This window comes from Bos javanicus, chromosome 4 (genome assembly GCF_032452875.1).
Source record: "Bos javanicus breed banteng chromosome 4, ARS-OSU_banteng_1.0, whole genome shotgun sequence".
NCBI lineage: Eukaryota > Metazoa > Chordata > Mammalia > Artiodactyla > Bovidae > Bos > Bos javanicus.
The window spans coordinates 9,931,647-9,954,306 of NC_083871.1; the positions used below are offsets into that span (position 1 = coordinate 9,931,647).

Consider the following 22,660-nt stretch of genomic DNA (forward strand, 5'->3'; position numbering starts at 1 on the left):
TATCTATAAATTTAAACAAGTAGGCAGGTTCACACATGTGGAATCCTTGAATAATGAGGACAGACTAAACATACAGTACAGTATTTTTTGTAATTTAGGCAGTTCTTCTTCAAGATGTTGAGAAATTAGCACAACAAGACTACTGTTTGGATAACAATAAAAGTATTAGTTATCATTTGTTTTTGTTTACTTGGTATCAGGAAACCCTCAAAGCATCTTACACATATTATATTATCTCATTGAATCATCACAGCAATCTTATGAGGCAAATACTATTATCACCCCCATTTTTCAGATGAGGAAGTTAAAGCAAAGCAAGACGAAGTAAATTGCCCAGATATACAGGTAATACATTGGTAGAGCCAGCTTTCAAATCTGTGTAGTCTTATTCCAGAGACTGTCGCTTAGGGAAATTAGAAATGTACAATTTTAAGATATTGAAGTTATAAAATGCACATGATTTACAACCAAAGTAACTTAAAAATCATTATGTAGATGTTTATAGAACACTTGTTTTGCATCAGGCTCTTGCAAGAGATAGTGATCCTTAAATGTGCTTTTTTCTTCACTAAAACTCGTGGTATACAAGGCATCCCAAAACAAGGCTAAGTATGAGTAAAAAGTGTTTTGAAAATTCTGGGCAGGTCTGGCTTCATAAGGGAAGTGATTCAGGGTAGGCTTAGCAGGGAAGTAATATTTGAGGTAAGTCTGTAAATTAGAACACTTCCCTTTCATTGAATTTTGTTTTCTTCATAATTGGTGCAATATATGCCACACAGAAGCTCTTCAGTACTTATTTGGTAAACAGTGAATAAATTATGAATCTGAACTGATAAGAGGACATTTTAAACAGGATGGAGTGTGCATAAAGACCCGGGTTGAACCATGTTAAAAATGTTTTATCAGCATCAAAAATTAGTTTGATTAGAAAACAATAGTCTTTGAAAATGAGTCTTTCCAGGAGATAAGACGAGAAAGGCAGTTTAGGCCTAGTAGACTGCCAGAAGGTAGTCTAGGCCAGAAGGCTCAGTATCAACAGTAAGGCATGTGACATTGACGGGATATGTGATACCAAGCCAAAGCTGATTAGGCTGTGATAACCTCATATGTCCATCTCAGAGTAGGAATGGCCATGCCTTTGGACTGAAATTCTTAATTCTGTTTACAGCAGCCCCTACCTTGCTTTCTAGGTTAGGTGTGACTTTCCCAGAGGGATTAGAACTCTCAAAGTCTCCTGATACCTTGATTCTCTTTCTTGAACCATTCTTGCATGCTGCTAAGTCACTTCAGTTGTGTTCGACTCTGTGCGACCCCATAGATGGCAGCCCACCAGGCTCCCCCTTCCCTGGGATTCTCCAGGCATAACACTGGAGTGGGTTGCCATTTCCTTCTCCAATGCATGAAAGTGAAAAGTGAAAGGGAAGTCGCTCAGTCGTGTCTGACTCTTAGCAACCCCATGAACTGCAGCCTACCAGGCTCCTTCATCCATGGGATTTTCCAGGCAAGAGTACTGGAGTGGGGTGCCATTGCCTTCTCCGATTCTTGCATGGGCACTGCTACTATTTCCCTCTCAGACTTTCTTTTTCCCTAGGCCTTGACATTCTTTTTTTTTTTAAAGGTAAGTTAACACATCCATTTGAGGTGCCTTTAAGTCCCCTTGACCCGGGCCTTTGTCTTCTGAAGGTGATTTTAATTACTTAAGTATATTCAGACCTGTAAATTTTACTGTTTTTTCTGTCCTTGGGACTGCAGCCCCAACCACTCAGGCAAGTGAATGACAGAGACAGAACTTTGTCTCCAGGACTTCTACTTGACTGTCTCATGCTGTGACACTTCTCTGAATGATTAGGGACATGCCCTGGGCATGTGTTTTGGGTTTCAATTTATCTGCAGTTCCAAAATAAAGTCCTAAATCAGAACAGGGGTAAAAAACATCTGTCTTGCTTTCAAATTTCTGTTTACCCCCAAAATGTAGAATCAAATTGATATGCTCTAAATGGTGTAATTGTCTTGCGTGTCACTTGCAATTCAGCCACTTAAGCATGGCATATCCCTGAACTTCCGATTCATTTCGCCTTAGGAGTGAAGTTAAGGCTGACCTTTAGGAGCCTGTTTTTGTTGTTTTACTCTTTTCATAGCACCTGCCCACCAAACCTTCAGGTCACTAAAATACTGTATGGGAGGAACGTTGATTTTTTTTTTTAGGATTATCTCTAGAATTGTAAAGCGTATGTAGTCCTCTTGCAATTGCAAATACCAAATATTTAGAATGTTGATCAGTTAATAAGAAAGAAGAAAATATAATGGTTCAGACATATTTTGATCCCACTAAATTTTTTTATTAAAACATTTAATCATAGCAATGCAAGAAAACTTTCTTCCCTCCAAGAAGACCAACATTGCTATGATATTTGCTCATAGGTAGTGTTGGCTACACAAGTCCTTTGTCTCATTGACGTAAGAAAATTGAAGGAGCAGGCTCAGCCGTTGCTTTTTATAGAATAATGTAAAAAGCAGTTTCTATCAATTTTTTTGGTGATGGGGTTAAGGGGTATAAGTAACCGGAAACTAAAAATGCCATTTTTATGTTTTCATTTTTTCTTTATAAAGGAACAGGATAAAAAAGTAGAAAACTCAAATAAAGAAATACAGGAAAAGGAAGCAGTTATTGAAGAATTAAATACGAAAATAATAGAAGAAGAAAAAAAAACTATTGACCTAAAGGATAAAGTAACAGCTGCTGATAAATTACTGGAAGAATTACAAGAGCAGGTTGTACAGAAGAACCAAGAGATAAAAAATATGAAATTAGAACTGACTAATTCCAAGCAAAAGGAAAGACAGTGTTCTGAAGAAATAAAACAATTAATGGGGACAGTTGAGGAACTTCAGAAGAAAAATCATAAAGACAGTCAATTTGAAACGGATATCCTACAAAGAATGGAACAAGAAACACAAAGAAAGTTGGAACAACTCCGGGCAGAGCTGGATGAGATGTATGGGCAGCAGATAGTACAGATGAAACAAGAGCTAATAAAACAACACGTGTCACAGATCGATGAACTTAGGACACGACATAAGGGGGAGCTGGAGAATGCTTTAAGATCACATCCAAGTGTTACAGTCAATGAAGATCAAATAAAGTTAATGAATATGGCAATAAATGAACTGAATGTAAAATTGCAAGATACTAACTCTCAAAAGGAAAAACTCAAGGAAGAAATAGGAGTGATTTCAGGAGAAAAGTCTGCTCTCCAGAGACAGCTGGAAGACCTTTTTGAAGAACTGAGCTTTTCAAGGGACCAAATTCAGAGGGCTAGACAGACAATAACTGAGCAAGAAGGTAAACTCAATGAAGCATACAAGTCCCTTAGTACAGTGGAAGATTTGAAAGCTGAGATTGTTTCTGCTTCTGAAGCCAGGAAAGAACTAGAATTAAAACATGAAGCAGAAGTTACAAATTATAAGATAAAGCTTGAAATGTTAGAAAGAGAAAAGAATGCTGTATTGGACAGAATGGCTGAATCACAGGAAGCTGAGCTGGAGAGGCTGAGGACACAGCTCCTGTTTAGTCATGAGGAAGAACTTTCCAAACTGAAGGAAGATTTGGAAATTGAACATCGAATAAATATTGAAAAGCTTAAAGATAACTTAGGCATTCACTATAAACAGCAGATAGATGGCTTACAGAATGAAATGAGTCAAAAGATAGAAACCATGCAGTTTGAAAAAGACAATTTGATAACTAAGCAGAACCAACTGATTTTGGAAATTTCAAAGCTAAAAGATTTACAGCAGTCCCTCGTGAATACAAAATCAGAAGAAATGACCCTTCAGATCAACGAACTGCAAAAAGAAATAGAAATACTCAGACAAGAAGAAAAGGAAAAGGGTACACTTGAACAGGAAGTTCAAGAATTACAACTTAAAACTGAATTATTGGAGAAACAAATGAAGGAAAAAGAGGATGACTTTCAAGAAAAATTTGCACAACTTGAAGCAGAGAATAGCATTCTTAAAGATGAAAAGAAGGCCCTTGAAGACACGTTGAAAATACATACTCCTGTTAACGAAGAAGAAAGATTAACTTTCATAGACTCCACTAAGTCCCAATCCAAAGACTGTCGCTTGCAAAAAGAGATAGAAATACTTACAGAGGAAAATGAGGACCTCAAAAAACAATGTATTCAGCTTACTGAAGAGATTGAAAAGCAAAGGAACACTTTTTCATTTGCTGAAAAAAATTTTGAAGTTAACTATCAGGAATTACAGGAGGATTATGCTTGTCTTCTCAAGGTAAAAAGCGATTTGGAAGACAGTAAAAATAAGCAAGAAATAGAGTATAAAAGTAAGCTTAAAGCACTAAGTGAAGAGCTTCATCATTTGCAAAGAATAAACCCAAGTATAGTGAAAATGAAAAGTTCAGTCTTTGACGATGACAAGACTTTTACAGCAGAACCACTGGAAATTGGTGAGGTTGTCGAGAAAGATACAACAGAACTTATGGAAAAACTTGAGGTAACCAAGCGAGAAAAGTTAGAGCTGTCAGAGAGACTGTCTGATCTTTCTGAGCAATTAAAACAGAAATGTGACGAGATAAATTTTCTAACGGAAGAAGTTAAATCTTTAAAGCAAGATAAAGAGCAAGTTTTATTGAGATGTAGAGAGCTAGAAATCATAATTGACCACAGTAGGACAGAAAATGTAAATGTGCATGATGTCCATTTAAGCTCTTTGAAAGATGGAGTTTCAACAAGCAGGGATCCTGGAGGGTCAGTTCCTAAAATAAATAAAGATTTTGGTAAAGAATCAAAAATAATGGAGGTAAATAAAATTCCTTTTGAAAATATGACTCTGGAAAAAGAAAGCAAACAAGAACAGTTTTCTGCTCACTTGCCGTCAGTGACAAATGAATCATCACTTGGGATTACTGATCCAGGTGAAAACGATAAACTTCAGCAGGAGCTCAGTGCACTTAAATCAGAACAGGTATGTTTACTTAATGTGTATACACTAAAGTGTACATTTCATACTGAAAGTTTTCATCTTCATACAACATAAATTAACCTCCTTTCAAGAATGAAAGTAAAGCCTGTGATGTAATTCTCACTTAAACTTATCATTTACATTTCTTTTTTCTGTTTTTTGTTAAACCGTGTTACCTCTCTTTTAGTTAATCTGCTCAGGAAATAGAACACATTTTCTTTGAAAAAGCAAGTTTAAATAACTTTGTTGAGAGTCAGAGCATTAAAATAATTATTTTGTAATATTTTGTTGCAATTCCAAAGATTGGTTTCAGAGTCTCCTTTTGTATTGGTGTTTTCAAGGTTAACTGAAAATTAACTCTTAAACTTTTTAGTACTTCATGTAGTTGTTCAGTAGTTATGAAACTCTTATTTCCCTGATAAAAAGATATTGATTTAAATCCTAGTTTTCTCAGAGTCTTGTTATACCTAAAGGGGAAAAAAATATTAATTCTAAATACAATTAAAGAATACATATAATGAGTAATACTAGATCACTGCTGACAATTTATATTTGATAGACACTGAAATTAGAAATAGCAGGAAGATCCCACTGGGCACATTGTATAATGGTGCTAACTAGAGCTTTATGTGTGTTTCTTCATTTCTAAACAAGTATTTGTAGACTCTTGCCAGGTAGGACTACAGTGGTGAACAAGAGTAAGAATTGGTTCCGCTCTCAGAGAGCGTATATTTTAGTGAGGGAGGCAGATAGTAAATGAAGTGAGTAGAAGAGTTAAGAAATAGTGATGTTTTATAAAGAAAATAAAAGAGATTATGTGATAGAGAATGGTGGGTAGTCATTAAATAGGGTGGTCAGGAAAGGGGTCTAGGAGGAATTGGCATTTGAACTGCTGTCTGATGACAGTGAGGAGTCTACCACAGGGAAATGAGAGCAACTGCGATGGCAGAGGTGAGTGTAAGGGACAGAATAAAGACCTGTTCGGCTGAGTTTGAGGGAAAGAGAGTGGAAGAAAAAGAGTTTGAAGAAGGAAAAGACCAGATCTTGGAGAGCCTTACAGACTTTGTAAGAAGCTGAAATTTTATTCTCTATATAGTAGGAAGCCCTTGGAAAGTTTTTTCTTTCTACTTCTTAATAAATGTGCTCATATTTATGATCTTATATCAAATTTTACATTTTAATAACCTAAATAGTTAAGTTCTAATTACATATCTGTTAATACTTTGTTAAATATCTGAAATTGTTTTCAAAATCATAATTAGGTTTAATTTTATCACTCCTAAAAAAGTCAAAAGATCATTTAAAAAATTTTTTAAAGGCATTACTAGGAGAGGACCCAAATTTGAAGTTGTCAAAATGGTCAGATTTTTCTCACTAAAATGATTATTTTTTTCTAACTGAAGACACTTTCAGTGACATTTAGATACCATCTCCTTGATGTTAACTTCTGTAAAGTAAACAGAGACAAACGCAAAAGCTGTCCCTGACGCACACGTCACTGCCAAGACAAACCCCCTTAGTGATGGGGAGCGCAGTGAGGTGTGTGTTTATGGAAGGAGGCTCATGAAGAAATTGAGCAACAGTTTACACAACAGTAACACCAAAGAGCAGTCTCAATGCGCTTAGAAATAATACTGCAGCCACAGAAATACTTCTGCTAATTGGCTAATAAACATGAAAAGATGCTTTCAATGTTATAAATTGATATAACAGTGAAATAGCATTTTATACCTATCAGTTTGACAAGATAAGGTTCACAATAAGAAGTGTGATGAGGATGTGGGGAGATGAGTATTCACCTACATTATTAACTATATCAGTGTAAAATTGTGTAATTGCATAAAAAATTTTGTTAAAATCTAATATTGATACAATATACATGGTCTACCATGTAGCATTTACATTTCTGCTGGCAGTAAGTGTGGTCTGTAACCAGCAGTGGCAGCATCACTTGAAAACAGGTTAAAATTCAAATTCTAGGGCTCACACCAGGCCTCTCTAAGTAGAAGCTCAGGGGTAGGGGCCCAGAAATCTGTTTTAAATCATCCAGGTGGTTTTGATTTGGGCTACAGTTTTGAGAATCACTACAATCGAGAAGGGCTTCCAAGGTGATGCTAGTGGTAAAGAACCCGCCTGCCAATGCAGGAGACAAGAGACACGGAGTTGAACCCTGAGTCAAGAAGATCCCCTTGAAGAGGACATAGCAACCCACTCCAGTATTCTTGCCTGAAGAATCCCATGGACAGAGGAGCCTGGCAGGCTACAGTCCGTAGGATTGCAAAGAGTCAGATATGACTGATGTGACTTAGCACACATGTGCACTAGAGAAACATTATCATATATGTACAAGGGCATATATATAAAAATTTATTGCAGCATTTTTTGATATATCTAAAATTTGAAATAATCCATTTGATCTCCAAAAAGGAAATGAACAAATTGTAATATTCATATATACAGTACCAAGTTAAAATAAATTTATGTGTATCTACATGGAAAGATCTCAGAGGCATATTGAATGAGAAGACTAATTTGCAAAATAAATGCCATTTTGCACCATTTATGTAAATTCTTAAAAATGTAAAATATATGCACTGTTTATAGATGGATTAAGAAATGAGAGTGTAAGAAGTGAACTGGCTTTGCAGCAAATTTATGATCAGATTTATAATTTGGTGGCCTCTGGGGAAGGAAGAATGGGAACATGATAGATTAAATTTTATCTATATTTTATTTCTAAACCAAAATAATAGGGAGGAGAGAAATGAATAAAAAAGATGAAATGATTTTATTACTTTGTGATATGTGTACACAAATGTTTATTTCATTATTATTTGCATTTCTCTATATTTGTTCGTTAAAAGTCGCTCAGTCATGTCTGACTCTTTGCGACCCCATGGACTCTCCAGGCCAGAATAGTAGAGTGGGTAGCTGTTGCCTTCTCCAGGGGGTTTTCCCAACCCAGGAATCGAACCCAGGTCTCCCACATTGCAGGTGGATTCTTTACCAGCTGAGCCACCAGGGAAGCCCATATTTGTTTAAAAATGTTGTTTTTGAACAAAAATGAAAGATCAGGCCATCCTAACTTTACCAAATATCAAACTTTACCATGAAGTGATGAAAATATTGTGTTATTTTCCTTGAGAAAGTTGTACTATTTTCCTAGGTCAGTGCAACAGATTGAGTGAGAAAATAATTTCATGTAAGAAAAGTGACGTTTAATTTAATTATTTTCTCACTCAATTATAGTTTATAATATCATGTATTCCCCCCACCCCATAATGGGTATATGCAAAAATAAGTTAAATTATTTGATTAGTCATTTTAAATTATTCTAACCTGCACATTAATTCACTTTAAGAATGATTTAAGGCTCCAGATGGAAGCCCAGCGTATATGCCTGTCTCTGGTCTATTCAACTCATGTGGATCAGGTTCGCGAATATATGGAAAATGAAAAAGATAAAGCTCTTTGCAGTCTTAAACAGGAGCTTATTTCTGCTCAAGAGGAAAAGATCAAGGAACTTCAGAAAATACACCAGCTAGAGCTACAGAATATAAAGACACAAGAAACAGGTAAATGGTTTCTAACAAAATTCTAAGTAAGTATCACTTAGAGCCTGCCACTTCATGATTCTGTTCTTGACTTAGACCCCATGGAAGAACATGACTGGGAGTTCCCAGTCCTAGACTCATTTGTTCATACAATCATGGACTGTTCGTGTAAGTGCTTGAGAAGTTTAAAAATCACTGAATTATTTTCCCCAAGAAATCAACAGTCCTGTGGAAAAGCAATATAAAATAAACTCTTAGAAAACAATAGGAAATTTTCTATAATGGAAGAATAAACAGAAGGAACAGAGGGAGAGAAGAGAAAAGTCTAGTACTTCCTGGAAGAGTGAGGCAGTAGGCAGGAGTAGGGAGGTTGGAATTTTAGGAAAGTATCTTGAGTCTTAAATTTAGAGATGTGAGAAATGACATCCATTTTGGAGAATTGAAAGTTCAAGGTGTGTGCAAAAGTAGTGAGGGATAAAGATTGTCAGAACCTTGATCAGAAAAGGTTTCGTATACCCTGACTGAAACATGTTTACTCTTTACGCTGTTGGTTGTAAGACCTAAGGCAGGATTTCAAATAGAGGAACATAGTAAGATTTTTTTTTTCATTTTATTTTATTTTTTAACTTTACAATATTGTATTGGTTTTGCCATATATCAAAATGAATCCACATAGTAAGATTTTTATTTTAAGATGAAATCACTGGAGCAAATTAAGGGAGGTGATAAGTGATAGACTCAATGGACATGAGTTTGAGTAAACTCTGGGAGTTGGTAATGGTCAGGGAAGCCTGGTGTGCTGCAGTCCATGGGGTCACAAAGAGTTGGGCACGACTGAGCAACTGAACTGAACTGATAAGTGATGGAAAGACCAGTTAAGCAGCTTTGGCAGTTATTCTGTTAACATTAAGATGTTGATCTAAAATGTCATTGGAAGAAAAGTTTGAGTTAAAGAGGTGGGCTGTAATCTGCAGGTAATATTAGCAGTAAGGGGGAGGAATTGAGAATGATCCCTAAGTGTCTCATTTGAGTAATTGGATTGATGGTGACTCCAGTCATGAGGAGTAGATTTGTGGGAAAAATAGTGTATTTAGCTTGGAACATTGAGTTAAAAATACTTGATGACTTTGAAAAAAGCGATACCTAGTATGCAGTGGAAAAAAGGCTGAAACCTAAGGGGCAAGTTTAAGTTCAAGATAAAGATTTGTAAGTCAAGAGATCATTTGAGGCCAAGGACAAGGATGAGACTTGTTGGAAGTCTGTAGAGTGAGCAAAAAGACGGCACTGTGTCAGCAACAATATTGAAGGGACCTTAAGTGGAAGACTAGTCACGGTTAACTTTTATCTTTAATAATTATTCAGTTATTAATTAGACTTTCTCTGTTCAAGGTATCTTTAGGTCTCCATTCTTGACAGATCTACCTTTATAAATGAGGTGGTTCCTAAGTTTGGAATTGTTCTTTTGAACAGTAGAGTTTAAAGCGTGGCTTAAGTAAGAATATAATCCTTTTTCACTTCAGGAAAAAGGAGTTCTTTGGGTTTGAATTGAATAAAATTTTAAGCATATGTTGTTTGTATCGGTATCCTTTTCAGATAGAATCTGTAGTTTTTCACACTACAAGTTAATTAGTGGGTCCGTTAATGGGTGATGAAGTTAGTTCAGTGAGTAATGACCAGCTTTATTTTTTTTTTTTTAATAATAGAGTAGAACAGAAAATATTGGAGTGCATAGGATGTAGAAAGAATAAATATTTGTGACATTTTGTTTCAGTTTTATATGGGTGAATGTATGTAGACCAGCTTCCCTGGTGGCTCAGGTGGGTTATGCTGTGTGGTACAGCTCTTTATTGGATTGTAGGACAAAAGCATTGTACATCAGTACTTTGTACCATATTGTAGGATATAAGTTGAAAATCCTACAAATTATCTTATACAGTTAACACTGAGCAGTACAAAATAACATTGAAAGAAATACAGAACTTAAAACTAATCTTATTCCCAGGAAGCTTCCAGTTGATGTAAGTAAAATATGAAAATAGTTTCTAAACATGTAAATTGAACATTTTTAATGCACTGCCTCTTCTGTTAGGTGAAGTGAAGCCTTTACAAATGCTTATTGGAAAACTTCACAAGGCAGTATCTGAAGAATGTGCTCATTTTACACAGGTAAGCCATTAGTTAAAAAGTGCTTTTAGACAAGAAATGCTAAATTTTAAGTTACTACTATTTTGATTTAGCAGAATCATCCAAATTACTTTTCCCTACAATCTTACTGATGTGGAGAGCTGACTCATTTGAAAAGACCCTGATGCTGGGAAAGATTGAGGGCAGGAGGAGAAGGGGACAACAGAGGATGAGATGATTGGATGGCATCACCAACTCCATGGACATGGGTTTGGGTGGACTCCGGAAATTGGTGATGGACAGGGAGGCCTGGCGTGCTGTGGTTCATGGGGTCTCAAAGAGTCGGACATGACTGAGCGACTGAATTGAACTGAACAGTCTTACTTCAGAACTGCATTTAGAAAATATTCCTGAGTTTTTAAGTTTAAAATAAGTATTTAAATGTTTTCCTGACAATCAGTTTGAAACAAAAGAAATGTAGGTGAATTGTCTCAGTAGTTGATTCTACAGAAGAGCTGCCCAATTTTTAAAACACAGCAATAGAGCCGTAAGTGGGTCTATTTCCCACTTCTGCCCACTTTGGCGGTTGAATGAATATGATGACTTAGCTGGGGGTCTTGCACATGACTAGTGAGACAGTATTTCACACTGTAGATTGCCAAATCTAAAAACTAAGCATACCAACTATAATCGTATTTGTGAAGATCAGGTGAAACAGAACTTCTGTACCCCTGGTGGGAGTGTACCACCTTGAGAAGCAGATTGTCAAGGTGTATTGTTGAGTTGATGTACGTCACACAGTCCAACTTTTACTTCTGCTTAGATTCACATGTGTGCACAGCCAGATATGTTCATTGCAAGAGTGTCTTTGTTACATCAGTAAATCTCAAAAGGAAAAAGTATAAAAACACGCATGTTAGGTAATCACCTCTGGACAGAGAGGTGAATGAAATAGATAAGCAGTACTTAACTCAGAAATCTTCAAATCTGTATGTAATATTCAATTTTTTTAAAATATGGATATAATATGACAATATTTATTAGTATTTATTATAGCTAGGTAATAGATGAACTTTTTTCTGCATATTTGAAATATTTCAAAATTTAACATACATGCCTAAGCTTGTCACAGCTTTCCATCTCAGCCAGCGTATTTATAATTTGAAGGGGTGGGGAGCGTGATAGTAGTTGGGAAGGTAGAGCTGCCTTACTGGTTCTAATTACCTATGGAATAGTTCAGAAACAGTATTCAAAAACACAAAAGAAAGGCAGGAATATCCACACTAAGGGCCTCCACTCTGCTGACAGGTTCAGGCATTGCCTTTTCATATCCACTCTTGATGGTCTGTAAATATAAAGTGGCCCAAGTTGTAGTGTGTGTGTGTGTGTTAGTCACTCAGTCGTGTCCGACTCTCTGTGACCCCATGGACTGTAGCCACCAGGCTTCTCTGTCCATGGAATTCTCCAGGCAAGAATAATGGAGTGGGCTGCCGTTTCCTTCTCCAAAGTCATAGTAGTTCATTTATAAACGGACTTTATGTATTTTTTTCTTCTAGTAATGTCTTTACCTGACCCCTAATCTCAAGTTGAAACATAAATCAGCTTGTTGTAATGGAGAGGTCCCTTGCAGTTCATCATGAATCTGATTTTGTCCCTAATCATTGATGTTACTATGGACTAGTTACTTCATCTTTCTGAGTCTTTTGCTTTATTTGTAAATTGGCTGATCATTCAGGTTTCTACCAACCTGAATCAATTTATGATAAAATTCTACCTTAGAAACTATGTTGGAAATTTAATAAAGTCAATTAATAGTAAAGTTTCACTTTTAGGCAAATCTCAAGAAATAGCAACAGTAAACAAGTTGGTTAGGTCTAGAAGTTGTTGATTGTTACTTCCAATTGCATGAGGTGCAAAGGTGAAACTTACTTAGAAACTTCTTTAGGCTTGGCAGATGATTATGTGATATATGTTGTTTATAAGTAATGATAGAATTGTCCATTGCTCAGGAGAAAAACCAGAATAATATGTCAAATATTTTTTATTTTCTTCTGTGTATAAACCGTGAATAGTATTCTCTTGTGTTAAAGTCTGTGAATGTGATCTCCTACTTTATATATTATAATTTCTATAGAATTTATACACTACTTTCTAGTCATCATTTTTGAACTTTTGCCCTCATCTTTTCACTTTTTTCATGGGTAGTTGACATTACAGAGGGAATATCTGTATAGAATCCATACTAGAAAGTGGTAAAGTACAGGATATATCCATTATTAGAAATAAATAAAAATATTATAGTTTAGACATATATATTTGATATATATTATAATGAAGGCTGTCATATTTTCCTGATGTGAGAAGAATTCATGTCTTGCATGTGGAGAGAGAAAGATTTAGATTTGTTTATTCTTTTGCAGATTGATTTGGTACATGGAAGTGTTTTCTTACTGATTTTTCCTGTGACATTTTTTGACTGTGTTTTGCATATAGGAAATAATGTTTAATAATCTCTAGAGGCAGAAATCAAAACTTTAATTCCATAAAATACCTAATTTTATTGTCGGCAGACTTTTTGCAATGTCCATGGTGAACATTATACTCCTGCTTTAAAATGTGAAGTAAATGGAGAAGAGAAAGAGACTTCTGGTGTTCACAGTTCTGAAAATCAAGAACTGGTATTGCAAGATTATAGATGTGAAGTCCAAGGTAATAAAGGCTTTACTGCATTGTTGAACAGAGTATTTAATTTTCTTCAATGAATCGATGATAAACTATTTCAGTTAATTCCTGATTTAATCACTTGGCTGAATTTGAGTTTATCTTAGCATCTTTTTTCAGGCTCATGAAATCTTACCTTTAATGCACATTTTTAGTTTTACAGTGCAGTAATTGTGATAAAAAGAAAACCGAAGCTGTCTACAAATTTTCTTGTCTCTTTATCCTCTGTTGCTCTATTTCCATCTTTTCCTCACTATAATTCTTAATTTTATACCATAGATCCAAACCTTTAAAAGTCATTGTATTTGTTGAATAAGTTTATGTCAGGGGTTTACTTTTATAAAAAGAATAAGAAGACATTCAGTTATCTTTATTAATAGGAATCCTATATTAGTTCATTTTTACAACTTGCAATCTCAGTTAACTTTTTGGTATTGAAATGGTATGGACCTAACAGAAGCAGAAGATATTAAGAAGAGGTGGCAAGAATACACAGAAGAACTGTACAAAAAAAATCTAATGACCGAGATAACCACGATCATGTGATCACTCACCTACAGCAGACATCCTGGAATGCCAAGTCAAGTGGACCTTAGGAAACATCACTACCAGCAAAGCTAGTGGAGGTGATGGCATTCCAGTTGAGCTATTTCAAATCCTAAAAGATGATGCTGTGAAAGTGCTACACTCAATATGTCAGCAAATTTGGAAAACTCAGCATTAGCCTATAGGACTGGAAAAGGTCAGTTTTCGTTCCGGTGCCAAAGAAAGGCAATGCCAAAGAATGTTCAAACTACCACACAATTGCACTCATCTCACATGCTAGCAAAGTAATGCTCAAAATTCTCCAAGCCAAGCTTCAACGCTGCATGAACCGAGAACTTCCAGATGTTCAAGCTGGATTTAGAAAAGGCAGAGGAACCAGAAATCAAATTGCCAACATCTGTTAGATCATAGAAAAAGCAAGAGAGTTCCAGAAACATTTCTGCTTCATTGACTACACCAAATCCTTTGACTGTGTGGAATACAACAAACTGTAGAAAATTCTGAAAGAGATGGGAATACCAGACCACCTGACCTGCCTCCTGAGAAATCTGTGTGCAGGTCAAGAAGCAGCAGTTAGAACTGGACATGGAACAACAGACTGGTTCCAAATAGGAAAAGGAATACGCCAAGGCTGTATATTGTCACCCTGCTTATTTAACTTACATGCAGAGTCCATCATGAGAAACTCTGGGCTGGAAGAAGCACAAGCTGGAATCAAGATTGCCAGGAGAAATATCAATAACCTCAGATATGCAGATAACACCACCCTTATGGCAGGAAACAAAAAGGATCTAAAGAGCCTCTTGATCAAAGTGAAAGAGGAGAGTGAAAAAGCTGCCTTAAAACTCAACACTCAAAAAACGAAGATCATGGAATCTGGTCCCATCACTTCTTGGCAAATAGATGGGGAAACAATGTAAACAGTGACAAGACTTTCTTTTCTTGGGCTCCAAAATCATTGCAGATGGTGACTACAGCCATGATATTAAAAGATGCTTGCTCCTTGGAAGAAAAGCTATGACCAACCTAGACAGCATAAAGGAGAGATATTACTTCTTGACAAAGGTCCATCTAATCAGAGTTATGGTTTTTCCAGTAGTCAAATACGGATGTGAGAGTTGAACCATAAAGAAAGCTGAGCACTGAAGAATTGATGCTTTTGAACTGTGGTGTTGGAGAAGACTCTTGAGAGTCCCTTGGACTGCAAGGAGATCAGTCAATCCTAAAGGAAATCAGTCCTGAATATTCATTGGAAGTACTGATGCTAAAGCTGAAGCTCCAATAATTTGGCCACCTAATGTGAAGAACTGACTCATAGGAAAAGACCCTGATGCTGAGAAAGATTGAAAGCAAGAGGAGAAGGGGGACAACAGAGGATGAGATGGTTGGATGGCATCACCGACTCGATGGACATGAGTTTGAGCAAGCTCTAGGAGTTGGTGATGGACAGGGAAGCCTGGCGTGCTGCAGTCCATGGGGTTGCAAGGAGTCGGACACAACTGAGCGACTGAACTGAACTGATCCCTTCACAAATAAAATGTTTCCTGCCCTTGTTCATTGGTTTGAATAATGAACAAATGTGTACAAATTAATGAATGCCAACAGAAATTATCGTATTTTAATATAAAATTGTTAATCTTTGTAGCATGTGTTCCACATTAATGCGATTTTCGTTACTAAATACATGAATTTTACTTCCAGCAGGCGATTTTTTAAAAGTTATGAATAGATGAATAATGCTAATTGAAAGAAGCAGACTTTTACTGCAAGTGAAATTATTTTAATTGTTTATCATCTAGATTTTCAAGAAAATATGCACACTCTTCTCAGCAAAGCAGCAGAAGCATACAGCAGACTCGTGGTGCTTCAATCACGATTAAGTAAAGTATGGAAAATATGGAAAATGTGTAATGATGTTTGCATTTCTTGTATTTCCTGCTATTTTGTGAGTTACTTTATCAACTGAAAATTTCTAAAATGAGTAAACATGAAAAGAAAGTTAGGGGAAAGTGACATAATTTAGGGGAAAGTGACATATATTTATATCAGTGAGCTGAGCTTTTGAAATCAAGATAAAATATATATAAAATGTCAAATTGTAAACTTTGTTAAACAGTTGCATTTAATTTGACATAATAACATTTTCTAAAGCAGTGAGTCTCTTTTAAACAATAATAATAATTAGCTGTTTAGAACATAGCTAATTAGTTTCACATCATGTTATGTATATTTAGAAATGTGTGCATAAAAGCTATGTAAGAGTGTATAGAGCCATCATATAATTTATTAGCTATTTCAGAAAAATGACATTATATTAGCAAAAATTAAGTATTGTAGTCCTCAATTTGTATGAAAAAAGTACCAGAAAAATCTCTGTTTGCTTATTTGGGTGCTTTTTCATGTCATTGTGTTAAAATATTTGGGCAGAGTTGAAAGATTTAACTGACTGAAACTTATATTGCTGATGAGGGATATTCTGGCTATTTCCCCTTTCTCTTCTCCTTCTCCTTTTCCCCTCTTTCTCCTTTCCCTTCTTTCTTTCTCTTCCTGTGCTGTTAATGCACAACCTTATTCAGTCTTTTATAAAACATGTAAACCTATTTCAGTATCTTCCAGATAACTTTGTGGGAGGACAGGCAGATAGGCTAAAAGCCCTTCTTTAATTCTGCCTTTCTCTACCATTGCTACTTTTCTTTTTCCTTCCATTCATTGCTAGAATATTTAACCCTATTCAGAATTATCGTACAACTTTCATACCAGCACCCTTCGTCATCTAGATTTCTTGTTTTTCTGCTGCAATTATCCTGCCTCTTGAGACCCTTTTTCTCTACTCACGCTTGGGTTTCTGAGGGCTGCTGAAAAAATGAGATGGTGGTATGGCTCGGTGACGCTGCAGAGTCGTGGCCTCTGACTGTCGCTGACAGGTCTTTTATGTGGTCATTCATTCTCTCATAGTCTCCTCAGTGGATGTTACCTAACTTTACAACTTCCCTAGTTATAAAGTCATGCTTTCCATTTCTGCTCCCCTTTTTTTCCTTCGCAGATAGCCTTATTTCCCATTTTTCTGTATTAAACTTAGCAATTATAAGCTACCTCACCTTGCTACCTGTAGACCAATATGCATTTCTCTAAACGTGAAAATACCCTAATTCATTTTTCTGTCTCAGAAGAAGTTGTCCCTTTTCACAACCAAGGTTATCTTATTTTCTGTGCTTCTGTTAGCATCCCCTTCCACCTCCTCTAAGATTGGTAGCCTGTTTCTTCCGTCCTGTATTTATTTTCAGGTTCTTTGTCTCTGCTTGTCTTGTTTCTGTCCTTCATTTGTCTTGCATATTCCTCTTGCCTCCACTGTTTAGAACATAACCAATGTTCCCTGAATCTGGTATTCTTTGTGGTTCTCTTTCCTTCATTGCCAAATTATTTGAAGGAAAGAAGAGACTGCAGTTTCCCACCTCTTGCTGTCTCTTCTGCCCACCTGTAAACAAGCTCCCACCTCATACTTCACTGAACTTTCTTTGGCAGAAGTTACCAGTGAATTCTTAATCATCAAATGTCCGTTCTTTCTTACCTTCCTTCCTTGTTTTCTTTCTTTCTTTTAAAAATGTGTTGCTTTTCCTGATGACAGTACATAGTTGTAGCTATTAAATAGTGTAGGAGGACTTGCAGTAAACAAGTAACTACAGCGATGTTTGTCATTTTGCCTCTTTCCTTTGAAGACAGTGAGTGGGGAACGGTTTCTTTTGATGAGTCACAGGTGTCCCTTCCCTGGTGCTGGAGTGTGGGAGCCTGCCCTGGAACACAGACACCCACGCTCGGCTCCTTAGTTCTCCCCAGACACTTCTTTCAGTTTCTCTTTAGAAAAACTTTTACCCGCCACCAGACTTCTGCCTGGCTGGGTCAGCAGGAAAGGCTGTGCTGCGATTAGTTAAGGGCTGATACATTCCTTTTCTGATCTCTGCCTGTCATTGGTCTCTCTGAGCCTGGTGTCTTTCCATGGTTCCGCTAGGCGAGTTAACTGTCTCCTGTGCCTGCGACTCCCTTCAGGTATGCTTTAGGCTGCTGTTTCCCCCTTCCTTCTTGCTTAATCGCTGTTCTGCCACCCTTTTCTGTTGAAATCTGCTGGTCTCTTTCATTTTTTGGTTTATTATGGACTTATCTTTTACAGATTCATTGTTATTTTAATTGAGTCCTGGGGAAAGAGGAGAGGTGTATGTCAGAGATCATAAACGTAAATGCCTACATGAGCTCAGCCCATAAGATAAATGAAGAAGGCCAAGTGAAAGCTGGGAAAGTGAAACCTGGAGAAAACATACTTCATTTAAAGGGGACAGAGGCTGCTCAGCTTCACGTGCTGTCGCATGTAGGAATGGGGCCTCGTGTTTATTCTTTCATTTCATTGATTTTATGATCTAATCTTACATGAAGTCTTTTTGCCTTTTTAAATATTGGGAAGGATTAAAAATTAAAAAAAACTTTTTTTTTCTAATTGGGAAGCAATTAGGAAAAAAAAAAAATACAAGAAAAACTGTTTGGTACCCCAAGGAATACTTGTGTAGCCAGGAATGAAAGTCAGATCTCTACGTTACCACCTTAGGTGGTAACGTAAACAGATGATCAGTGTACCTTCAGCTAAGTAAGTAAGTGTTTAGTTGCTCAGTCGTGCCCAACTCTTTGAGACGCCATGGACAGCAGCCCCTCAGGCTTTTCTGTCCCTGGGATTCTGCAGGCAAGAATACTGCAGTGGGTTGCCATTTCCTTCTCCAGGGGAATCTTCCTGACCCAGGGATCGAACCCAGGTCTCCTGTACTGCTGGCAGATTCTTCACCAACTGAGCTACAAGGGAAGCCCAATTTCTTAATTCTACTGTTTTTTTTATTTTATAGTATTAGCTCTTCTCTTAGAATATCTTCTTTCCTTAATTTATGTAACTTTAGTTCTGTGGCTTTTAAAGCCTTCATTGTGGGTTTTGCCCACCCACTTATAGTCACCAAGAATCTCTACTTGATCCACTAATTATGGTGTATGCAGTTGTGACGACATGTGATATGTCCACTAGGCTAAACCCCACTACATCCTTCAAAGTCAGGAAGTCTTCTCTTGATTTTCATTTCCTCTTAGCACAGGGCTTTGTTTAGCACATGGTAAAGGTTTACTGTGCGTTTGCTGAATGAACTGACAGTATTGAAAGGTAGAGCTGAAAACTGAAGTATTTACCTGATGGGCTTTATTTTCTCTGGGAAGTCGGAGGCAAGATTCTTGGTTGAAATGTACATGGGGTTAGGAGTCAGGTAGAGGATTTGATAAAAGTAGTACCAACTGAAATGGCCTTCTTGGGAAATACATTTGATCCTGGTGCTCACCTCCATCTCCAGAATTCTTTGTTCACCTGGTACAGCAAATCCACACTCTCACCTTGCTTTTCAGGTGCTCTTCGGTCTCTGTCTGCCTTCTTCACCCAGCATGCTCAGCGTCCCCTGTCCCTCAGGACCACTGTCTGCATCACTAATAGCAGGCCACCCTTTCATGAATGCTCCTACTCCTCCTTCCTTGGAACCTTTCCTAAGCATTGAACAAAACGATGGGGGCCCAAACCAAATTTCACTTCCTCCATCAGACCCCTACCAGTCTCTTCTGTTATCACCCTTTAGTCACATGTTATAGTTTAATGCATTGTTAATTATTTAATTTTACTTCCCAAATTAGTTGATAAATTCTGTGAGGGCAGATGTACCGGGTATGTGTGTGTGTGCATTTTTTTCCCACTGATTTTATATTCTTACTCTCCCTGTTACCGTGCTTGCCACATAGTAGACTGAGTATTAAATATTTGAGGAATGACTTAAGTAATACACATACACATCTGACATATGCTGCCTAGTTTTAATAGTTAAGGAAGGAAGCTGAGGTTTATCTGTTTTTGTTGTTTTCCTTCTTTTTGTATAAAGAATAGCACACATTTGTCAGCCACCTGATTGTATATAGGTTACATTCGGAGATTAATAGCAGATATGTTATCAAGTATTCATAATATAAAATTTACTCTGTATGAATTCAAATTTCAAAGATTAAGTCATGTTTTAAATATTGTTATGAACGTTAGACCAAAATTCTGTGTGGCTCCTGTTTTTATAGTTAGATCAAATTCCTTCTGGATATGAAAGAACATTATATTTAGTCGTATAATTTCAGTCCCTGTGAAGGGAATGTGATGTGAGTCACTTGTCAGAGTGTGGAATAACATGGAAGGGAAAATATCTGTATCAGAATGGTACAGTTCTGGGTGATTTGGGGAAGGAAAAAAAAAAACCTTTTTAAAGATAAAGTTGCTTTGTATAGTTTCCACAGTCCTGAGTCATATATGTATGTCACTGTTTTTCTTCTGTTATTTTTCATAGATCGAGAGACAGCAGGCATGTAATATGAAACTTGGATTTGCAGAAGCGAACCTGCCAAAAAAGCAAACGGACTTTTTATCAACTCATCCTCAGATGACCAATTCGCAAGACATTGGTAAATTTGGATTATATACCATAATGTGGTTTTTTGTATCAGATGTTCAGTAATTTGACTTCAGTAAAAAGACATAAAATTGGTAGTTGTAGTGGTATTGCTGCCATGAACATAGAAAAAATGATCTTGAGTTATCATGTTTTCTTATCATGTCTACATGAGTTTAAATTGATACCCGAGTTATACTATTAAAAAACATTATCTTTCAAAGAAGAATGAATATTCTCCTACTTCAAAAAAGTGATTTTGGTATTTCATTGAGAAATTTATATTGAAATGTGTATTTTCTTCTATTCATGTAACTTAGATGTTAGTCATAAAAGCAAGTTATCTACCCTGCAAGATACGGAAAAAACCAAACAACTTGAAGGACAGGTTCACGAATTAGAAAGCCGCGTATCCTCTTTGCAGCAGCAATTGAAAGAAACTGAAGAAAATTATGAGGCTGAGATTCATTCTTTGCAGGAAAGGCTTCAAGCTGTTAATGAGTCTGCAGTTCAGCCAAGGTATCCATCAACCTTTAAGTTCATTCAATAGTATTTGTAGTTTAGTAGCTGTCATAATATGGTTGTTTTAAGAAAAAAATGTAACTTAAGCAACTTTGCTTGAAAGAGACGAGCTGTAGCATTGTCAAGAAATACGAACAGGAGGTAATTCTTCATCTCTGAAATGTGTGAAGTAAAGGTTAGTGTAAACAAGATATATTTTATAATAGGAATATTAATTACAGCTTTATTTTATACAGAGGCTCTTTGTTATGAATTTGCTAAGTTACACCAGGTGGTGTGCACATGTTTGTTTTTTACTGTGTGCTTAGTCTTGGCTACTTTGATATGGGCAGTACACAAAGGATAGAAGATATGATCACTCCAGTGATAGCTAGACATTCTCCACCTGATTGTCTAATACTTGGATTTACCACATCCAAAATACCCACTCTGAATTTTCCCCTCAAAATCTGCTCCTTCTGCAGCCATCTGACTCCATCAGTGGTGACTCCCCTTTCAAACCACACTTCCAGTCTGTCAAGAAATCCTGTTATCTCTATTTCCAAGACAAATCTAAACTGTACCACTTCTCACCAGGCCCCTAGTCCCTGCCGTCATCATGTCTCACTTGGATTACTGCTTTTGTCCTAACTCTTCCCTAGAGTCTGTTCTCTACAGTTCCAAAGCTTTGCTTTTAAAATTTAAGACAAGTCATGTTATTCCAGTGCTCTCCTGTCCTCCCTGTGCCTTCCCAGATCCTCACTTACGGGGTCCTGTCTCTCTCTGAATCTGTGTCCTGCTGCCTTGCTTGTGCCTTACTACTGTAACTCCTCGTAGTCTCCTCGAGATCCTCAAGCTGTCGGGATGCTCCTGCTTGTGAATCCTCTTCTCGTTGCTGTCCCTTCTGCCTGGGTTGATCTTGCTCTAGGTTATTTGCCTGCCCAACACACTCAGTTCTTCGGGTCTTTGCTCAGATGCCTTTTTCTCATGGGGCCTGTCCTGATCACCCGATTCAAACTAAAATCACCCCTTAGTGCTCTACACCTGAGTTTCTTGTTTAGTTTTTCTATATTAATGTTATGTTATATATATTTTGTTGCTGTTCAGTCGCCAAGTTGTGTCCAACTCTTTGCTAAGTTGTGCCCAACCCATGGACTGTAGCCCGCCAGGCTGCTCTGTCCCTGGGACTTCCCAGGCAAGAACACTGGAGTGGGTTGCCATTTCCTTCTCCAGGGGATCTTCCCAACCCAGGGATCAAACCCACATCTCTTGCTTGGCAGGCAGATGCTTTACCACTGAGACACCTGGGAAATGTGTTTTATATATATGTAACTATAAAGATAAGTGTATATATATGTATTTATATGTGTATGTGTGTATATATATAGATAGATAGGAGGGAAGGTTTATTTATTTGTTTACATTATCTGTCCCCTGTGTTGGACTTCAAACTTTGTTAAGGGAATTTTTGTCTATGTAATTTCCTGTATCCCAAATCCTATAATAATTCCCTACAAATAGTTGGTGCTTAGTAAATATTTGTTAAAATGATTGAACAACTTATACTATAGTTGGGAAATGTGTTGTAGTATTTAACTAGCTCCATAAAGTCCTCAGAGTTTTAACCTAACTGACTGGCTCTGCTGCTCTAGGACTGAAGTCTCCATAGGTGCTTATTACTGAAACCTGAAGACAGAGTTTTTGTGTTTTGTTCTGTGTGTGTGTGTGTGT

The 22,660-nt window shown here is 36.9% G+C and overlaps 1 protein-coding gene across 9 annotated transcripts in view; it reads left to right on the forward strand.

The window, feature by feature from the left end:
• Positions 1 to 22,660, forward strand: part of AKAP9 (A-kinase anchoring protein 9) — a 165,948-nt gene that overhangs the window by 46,403 nt on the left and 96,885 nt on the right. For all 9 annotated transcript variants that reach the window (XM_061413402.1, XM_061413397.1, XM_061413403.1 and 6 more), the window contains 7 exons: positions 2,611 to 4,989; positions 8,348 to 8,561; positions 10,630 to 10,706; positions 13,235 to 13,373; positions 15,731 to 15,816; positions 20,327 to 20,441; positions 20,749 to 20,947. In XM_061413402.1, the coding sequence (XP_061269386.1) occupies positions 2,611 to 4,989; positions 8,348 to 8,561; positions 10,630 to 10,706; positions 13,235 to 13,373; positions 15,731 to 15,816; positions 20,327 to 20,441; positions 20,749 to 20,947 (3,209 nt within the window). The remainder of the gene's footprint in view (positions 1 to 2,610; positions 4,990 to 8,347; positions 8,562 to 10,629; positions 10,707 to 13,234; positions 13,374 to 15,730; positions 15,817 to 20,326; positions 20,442 to 20,748; positions 20,948 to 22,660) is intronic.